The 8,593-nt window shown below is 40.6% G+C and overlaps 1 protein-coding gene across 1 annotated transcript in view; it reads right to left on the minus strand.

Annotated features, from left to right (window-relative positions):
• Positions 1-8,593, minus strand: part of FKBP5 (FKBP prolyl isomerase 5) — an 87,371-nt gene that overhangs the window by 16,160 nt on the left and 62,618 nt on the right. The window contains exons 5-6 of the mRNA XM_007939447.2: positions 7,989-8,145; positions 2,505-2,595 (exon numbers count right to left, since the gene is read on the minus strand). Of these exons, the coding sequence (XP_007937638.2) occupies positions 2,505-2,595; positions 7,989-8,145 (248 nt within the window). The remainder of the gene's footprint in view (positions 1-2,504; positions 2,596-7,988; positions 8,146-8,593) is intronic.

The following is an 8,593-nucleotide window of genomic DNA, read 5'->3' on the forward strand; positions in this document are numbered from 1 at the left end:
GAGAGTCTAGACTAGTGTTCTTTATGTTGTTTCAAGAACTTACTTTTCCATGATAATGAAGCTGCAGCTCAACTCATGCTGCCCAAGAGAGAGGAGCAGGCAAAACCACTGTGAGGAACATAAACTGATAAACACTTAGAGGAATGGGTCTTTAGAATTTTAAGGTTGAGTCCACATGATGAAAGTTAGGGTCCCTTATTTTCCTCCCGCAAACCTCTCCACTATACTGCTATTGTAATTTTAGTAAGCTGTTTCTCTCAACTCTCAGTTTTTCAGCTCTAAAATGGGAACACTATTATAGTCAAGTCACAGCTGTATATGCATACAGTATTCACACAGGTCATGTAATTGTCTATTCACCCCCAAACAATCAGATACACCAAGGCCTCCAATTGTATTAACCTGCAGATATATATGTGTGGAATTTCAAGCAAAACATAATTAGAAGGGTAAAGCTGATGCAGAAATATCACTTTAAGGCAACTAATAAATGATGTTATTATCACCTGCTGAGGAAGCCCTGATAGCATAGTGCCTAAGGCACCTGACTGCTAACCAGAAGGCTGGCGGTTCAAACCCACCAGCCACTCCTCGGAAGAAAGGTTGGGCAGTCTACTTCCATAGTGATACCATCTCAGAAACCCAAGGAGGGGTTGCTATGAGTCAGTCTGACTCGATGGCACATAACAACAACAACAACAACATCACTTGCTGGTTTGTATTGTGGCTATCATTACTCTCTGTCATTATATATATCAATCCAGAGATAAATGCACTTTCTACATGATCAGCTGGAGTTAGAAGGATAAGAAAGAGTCAACAGAAAAATCTGGGACCCTTTAAGGAAAGTGACAATGGGCATGGTCAGTGCTATTTACTGCGTATGGATTATGAAGTTTAAACGGGTAACTAAAATTCTTTCTATTCAAAAGATAATTAGTGGTTTATTTCTGTGCCACAGCCTTGTTTTCCTTCATCCTTCCATTCTTCTTTCCTTCCATTTTTTTTTTTTTAAAGGAATAATGAGAGGGTAACTAGCCTTTCTGGCAATTCCATGTTGCTTCCTAACAATTTAGCTTAATTACTTAAAAACTGAGTAACAAAAGCCCTTTGCATTTTTCTAATTAGCTTCAATCTTTATGGAGTATAAATATATTCTTAACACTACAAGGCAGCAAATTAAACCTCATTGTCCCCAACACCATCACACACCTTCACATGGTTTCAAGCACACCAAACAGGACTGAGTGGAACAGGCTTTTAGCACAATGACAGAGAGCAGGCTTGCTGCGGTGCACCACAACACTGAGCACGCTCCTAAATAGTACTGTCCACTGTCCATGGCTGGGAAGGGGTGGGAGGTGACTTTATAACAATGCAAACAGGGAAGCCAAAGGACTATATATTTCAGTGGTTATTTTCATTTTCCTTAATAGTAATAAAAAGAAAAAAAAAATGTGATATGAAAACAGCATGAGAGCATCTGTGTTGAGCTAGCAGGCTTTCAGCAAGGACATGTTAAGAGCATATATTTGTTTTAGGGAACATGAGGTGTGTGATCAGCAACCTCACTGTTGGGGGAGTCCCACAGCAGTCCTGCCCTCGCTTTCTTAGGTCCACAGGACAATGATTTCATTTCCAAGTCTAATAAAATATAAATGGTCTTGTGTTCAGCCAAAAGCTTAATGTATAGAAGATGGAGATTAAGCACTGTGAGGGAATAAAAAAAGGAGCACAACATGCAGTCCTTGGGGGCTCCAGGAGGGTGGGGCTTTGGTGGTGCAAGAGGGGATTTAGCTGAAAAGACGACATAAACCAGCTAAACCAGTTCTCCAGTTAAACCTCTCCTGGGAGCCTCCAGGGGCCGGCCTGAGATGGAAATATGCTCAAGGAGGCATAATGTTTCTGGAAGCTAAAGGCAACTGGCAAACTCTCTTTTCTCTGATTGGATAGGTATGTAAAGAAAGGGCCTAGGGCTGGCAGGTTTGTCTCCTATGTCCTTTATACAGAGGCTGGTGGCCTGCAAGGCCTTGTATATTAGGTAATAACTAGAGCCACAGTGAAGGCCACTTCATGTCTCCTATAAAGGGTACAATCCATTCAGCATTGAAAAACTGCACCCCACTCCCCCAAGGAGCTGCTTGGCCGATCATGAACCTTCTTGTCCACAACCCAGGAAAAAAAAGTGCAAAAAAGAACAAGTCTAGGAACAAATAAGGGAACAAGTCTTGGATTCTACTCAAAAAGTTTTTTTTTTTTTTAAAAAAAAGGCTGACACATAGGAACAAAATAAGAACATTGAGCTCTTTAGTTGTCTATCAGCTGTGCTGTATCAGTTGTCCTGTACTCTAGTGGCATCAGAGACAACAGACAAACCTGATAACAAAAAGCACAGCATACAAATAAACACTGTCCATATAACACCTAATAACACAAGGTAATGATAAAAGCAATGGATGGAGTAGAAATCTACCATGATTTCAGAGAAGCTGGTATTCTCTCACCTTTTCGAAGCTCTTAAGTGTAACTTCATATATAAGATCAGCATTAGGTTCAATACCAAATTTAGGCTTGCCTGCCTCTCCAAAACCATATCTGAAATGGAGAGTGAAAAATTAAACTTTAAAAGAATTGGTCTATTTCCAGGTATTTCCTCTGGCATTTTGAAGTCACATCAGCACAGAGCCATCATTTGCAAGCTACATATATTAGAGACCCTGAAGACAAACCAGATGTTGATCAGAAGATGCAGCACCGAGCATCACTGCTGTGGTTATTTTTTGACACTGGGCTCGATTTAGTTTTCTTTCTCCTCCGTGTTCATAGGCAATGTAACACCTGTACTCCTTGGAACATCTTGCTTAATGTGAATTTAAATGTCATTGCCTTTTTTTCTGCTGGATTTGATATCTACTTTTTTCATATAAAATAACCATTATCGGGCTATTTGGACTTCTTCCCTAGGATTTATCAGCAGGGAGGATGGAGAAGGACACTGCCACTTTAATTGTTATAACAGTTTTTGTTAGAAGTATGTTTTAAAGTGGTGTCACCTTTGGAAGGTACCACTTCTAGTCAGATAAATTGGGGGGGGGGCACTTACACATCAGAGAGAAAATATGTTCTCATAGTATCTCTCCAAGATTTTAAAAAGCACATTAGAAAACACCTTTTAGCCAAAACTTAGGGAATAAAATAACTAGGGATATACAGAGTTGTTTGTTAAGACATTTAACAAATTAAATGCATTCAAGGAGCATATATCACCAGGATGGACGCAGCACTCTGCCCATCTTGTTCCATGGTTTCCCAGCATCCAATGACCGATGAGCAATGACCAGCATATAGTCATGGTCACTGGAATACAGTCTGTTCCCATTCATTCCCAGCCAAACTACTCTTTAATACATGCAATTGTATTAAATAAGACTTGGGACATACATGTCTTGTTTTTTCTCTTTCCCAAACTTTCAGGATATTGGTTGAAAGGTGTCAAAACCAGGCTGATGCCAATGTCTCCAATTTTCTCTGGGGCAAAAAGACTAGAGTGGGGACAAAACACTCATATCTTGTTGCTTGCACAACTTTCTTTACCCCTTGCCTGAATTTTCCAGGAACAGATTGCTTACTCATTCACCTGTACTGTTTGTTACACAAGAAAATGTAAGCTGGAGCCAGAGACGGGCATAGAGATACAATGAGAGCTGGTAGGAATGAGGTGTGGTGGTTTTAATAGCAAGGCAAAGGGTATCTTCAGCAAGGAAATAAAAGAAAGAAGATATAATTACCAGTGGCAACTAGTTTTTACTTTGAGCCCTTAGGTCTATGCATCTCCTATTTTGTTTCTGCCCATTTGGTAAATAAAGAACATTCCTTAACTGTTGGGAATTAAGGTAGACAGATGAGTCCTTATTAAGCATGCATTTACTGAGAACAAGTTATAGCTGGAGCCCAGACAGGTGCCTAAGGCACTTGACTGCTAACCAGAAGGCTGACGGTTCAAACCCACCAGCCTCAGAAGGAAGGTTGGGCAATCTACTTCCATAGCGATACCACCTCAGAAACCCAAGGAGGGGTTCGCTATGAGTTGGGTCCGACTCCATGGCAGTGAGCTGCATTGCATGTTGTGTTAGACCAGTGGTTCTCAACTGGAGTACTCTGCCTCCCATTCCTCCGGGGACATCTGGCAATGTCTAGAGACATTTTTGATTATCATGACAGGCATTTAGTGAGTAGAGGTCAGGGATGCTACTAAACATCCAATAATGCACAGGATAGCCCTATAACAAAGAATCATCTGGCTTAATATGTCAATAAGGAACCTTGGTGACACAATGGTTAAAGCACTAAGCTGCTAGCCAGAAGGTTGGCAGTTCAAACCCACCAGCCACTCCACGGGAGAAAGATGTGGCAGTCTGCTTCTGTAAAGTTTACAGCCTTAGAAAACACTAAGGGGCAGTTCTACTTTGTCCTATAAGGTCGCTATGAGTCAGTATCAACTCAATGGCAGTCACTGTGGTTTTTCTAATATGTCAATAGTGCCAAGGATGAGAAATCCCACCTTAGTGGAATAGTAGCAGAGTGGTAGTGGTGGTGATAGTGGTGACAGTGGTGATGTGGGGGTTAGGTCGAGGGAGATGCCAAAACATCCTGGTTATCAGTGAGATTAAAGAAGACTGCCGAAGGACACTGTTTCTAAAATCTCTCCTGGAAGAGATTCTGTCAAGATGGTACTCAGAGCACATCATTCTGGGGCAGGCAGAAGCTCGCCCCAACTGTTCTGGAAGCATCTAACCCAACTTCTGTATTATACAGAAAGTTGTCTGACTCGTGCTAATCAGCCTGGGCAAGGACCGGGACACAGAAATTCATCTGTCTGGAAAATAAAACACCACAAATGGGATTTTCTAGGACTTAACCAAAAGACAAGCTGGGCTACAGTAACAAAAAGAAATCACTCTGAATGCCCTTGAACTAACAAACAGTTGTCTCCAGAGAGCAGAGACACAATTAATGACTATTAATGACCATTAAGCCTTTAGAAGCACACAGGACGCACTTTACTATAAGTTCTTACCAATTACTTCCATCTTAGAGATGAAGAAACTGAGGCTCAGAGGGAAGTACTTTTCTTGACAGTTACACAAAAAAGGCAGTGGTAGAGCAAGGACTTAAATCCAGAGGCTGTATGTTCCCAGAAAATTGCTGTTTTTTTGACCCATGTTGCCTCATAATTGGGAGCTCTGGCAGCATAGTGCCTAAGGCACTTGACTGCTAACCAGAAGGCTGGCGGTTCAAACCCACCAGCCACTCCTCGGAAGGAAGGTTGGGCAATCCTACTTCCGTAGTGATACTGCCTCGGAAACCCAAGGAGGGGTCGCTATGAGTCAGGGCCGACTCGACGGCAAACAACAACAACATGGCTCTTGGACCCTGTGTTTTTTTGTTTGGGGTCAGTGCAGGGCAGAAATGTAAGGAAAGAGAAAAAAGTGAAAACTAGCCATTACTTTACCTAAAATGAAAAAGATTAATCGGTCACAGTACTTAGAACTATTAAAAGAGAAGATACCATCCTGATGAAGAGTGAGAAAATGGGTTCTCGGTGTTTTCTGCTGCTTTTGGCTATGCTTATGAATTTCTTATAATGAAAACATCCTGCCAAAGAGAATGAGGCTGAGAGATCCATCAGCGTCAGAGAGGCAAAGAGAGTGTGTGCCTTGCAACTCTTTTGGAGAAGGAAATAAAGATGACACTAAGAGTAATACAGAGCCTGTATCTGCAACAGTGGTATTTACAGCCACACTCAGATACAACATTCTACAGTATGTGGGAGTCTGAATAAGACAAGCACATTCACTGCACACACTCAAAACACGCTCAATGTGCAGGGATTTTCTGCATCTGTGCACAAGGTTACACGGTGCTTGTGTGGACAGTTTCCTGTTGCTGAGGAGGCACTTTACATAACTCTTCAACACACTAACCAACATCTTAAACGGAAAGTTAACTTATTCCTTCCCTACTATGCAAAATTATTTTCACAAAACATATGGAAAATTTTTACACCAAGAAACTTACAAACATGGGTTAACTACTTCTATGACTGAAAATTTCCCAAGAAAGATCTGAAAAATCTACTGTATGTTAAAACAGGATTTCCTTTTTCTTGTGGTCTGAGGGAGAATGGAAGAGAAAGATAATATCATCACAGTGATAGCTACTATACTGATGGCTTATATGCACCAGACACTTAAAGCTTCACGAGCTTTGTCTTATCTAGTCCCTCACAACTTTACAAGGTAGATACTGTCACTCCTATCTTACAGAAGGGGAAACTGAGACTCAGCAATTAAATGCCCAAGTACACACTTGGCAAGTTGCATAGCAGAAATTAGCCATGCCATTATCCTCTTTTAAAATCCTTCCAAAATACTCTACATTAAGCTTGCTAAAGGCTTCACTGAGCTTCTTTTTATATAATATCTTCTTTCTCTTTGCCCTATTAGATGTTCCACTCTTATATTCTTCTTTAACCACCAATAAGACAACAATTTAAACTTTCAAGGATCTATCTGCATTCATAAATATAAGGACAATTTAGGAATGGCAGCAGGACAACATCTATTTCTCTCTGCCATTAAACTTGAGGCATCTGCCCCCACGGTCGCCTTGTCAGCTAGGTTAAAACGTAATGACTTGATTCATATAATATTTATATACTCACAACGTATTCAGGACTTACCTTTAAGGAGCTAAACTATGAAAACATATATTAAACATACAAATACCACACTCTTTATATGAGTTTAGAACTAGTATAATTTTGGAATGCTAGATTCAAGATAATTAAAGATTACTTGGATATGGAGGAGATAGCTTTCTTGATGCTCTACTTGGGGGGAAAAATATTCCTTATATAAAGAAGTTCAACTAATTGTAAACTTCAATGGATTGGATTGAACATAAATAAGACACACTTAAGTAGAGAATTTAAGTGTGGAAAATAGACTAGGGCAGAGAAAAAGAAGATGTTATATAAAAGGTGGCTCAGTGAAGGCTTTAGGAAGTTCAAGGCATTTTGGAAGGAGTTTAAAGAGGGTAATGGCATGGTTAAAATATCACTTGAGATGTATGACCTTGGCTCTAGTGTAAGGCACTGGATTACTACAAAGGCTATTCAAAGAGAAAAAGGCTGTATAAAAGACATGATACTACCTACTAGCAGGTACAGGTCATCAAGATTCCCAGTAACTCAAAATCCTGTCTAAACTCCATCGTGGAGCCAAGGGGAGGAAACAGCAGATAAGATGATGAACTTCCATGCAAACAGAACCAAAACATCCTGCTCTTTCTCCAAGGTGCATTTCTCAAGATAGAAGGGTTGGATTCATGGTATAATTTCAGATCTAAAAATAATACCAAACATGTTTTCATAAGAGAGACGGTCAGGGTCTGATAGTTCTAAGCTTGGACGTGCTAATGGATATCCTTCTGATGAGGAAAATTTAGGCACAAATGAGTCACTTCAGCTGCCTTTTAATCCAAGAAGAACATATTTCTTTTAGAGACTTTGTTTAAGAACAAATGGCACAAATTCAAGTGGCAGTAAATCATCCAAATGCTTCTTCTATTCCCAACCCCCACATGTTTTACTGCCCCCTGCCTAATTTACAGAAAAAGGAAGAGAAGGCCAGAGAACCACATGAGAAGAGCCAATAGCCACCTGTCTTGGCAATATGGAAGGCAAAACAAACAAAAAAGCAAAACTCGCCTGTCAATCTCACTCTTAACAGACATCAGTCATGTAAACATGCTCACAATTTGCAACCTCTGTGATTTTAAGGCCTATTAATTCACTTGATGACTAACTGTAGCCTGATTGAATTAATTGTTTTCACACTAGCATTAACTTCACTGGAAACACTGAATGCTGAAAATGTGACTTCTGCAGATGACTTTGCTGTGTACTGAACTGGTATGCTGCTTACCGTGGTCCAAGATATAAAATGCACTGTTCTTCCCGCTGCATTTTCTCCAGGGCTTTGTCAATTCCAATTGGAATGTCGTGGTCTTCTCCTTCGCCAACAATGAATACCACATCTCTGCAATCAAACAGCTGTCCACCACAGTGGCCTACCAGGTGGACTGAAGGAGAGGGGACAGGACAGTCAACAAAGCTATTCCTCAGGATTGGCTAAGTCTGTGAAGTGATAAATGAGTGGCTACCAATGTAGCAAATAGCATTTCCCCTTTCTCATTTCACAAAGAGACATGCTTGGTATGTCTTGTTGAAGCTTTAGTGCGCCCAGTTCTGGAAGTTTAAGAATAACCATATTTCTTTGTGTTTTGAGTACAGACTTACAATTATTGATAACTATTATCAATAAGATAGCTCAGTGGGTAATGAAACAAATCTAAGCCTCAACCAAATCAAACTCACTGCCATCAAGTCAATTCCAACTCATAGCAACGCCCTTTGGGTTTCCGAGGTGGTAAATCTTCATGGAAGTAGGTTGCCCAGTCTTCCTTTTGAGGAGTGGCTGGTGGGTTTGCACCGCCAGCCTTCTGGTTAGCAGTCAAATGCCTTAGGCAC

The sequence above is a fragment of the Orycteropus afer genome, unplaced genomic scaffold (genome assembly GCF_000298275.1).
Source record: "Orycteropus afer afer isolate SDZICR_OR568_19922 unplaced genomic scaffold, OryAfe1.0 scaffold00059, whole genome shotgun sequence".
Lineage (NCBI taxonomy): Eukaryota > Metazoa > Chordata > Mammalia > Tubulidentata > Orycteropodidae > Orycteropus > Orycteropus afer.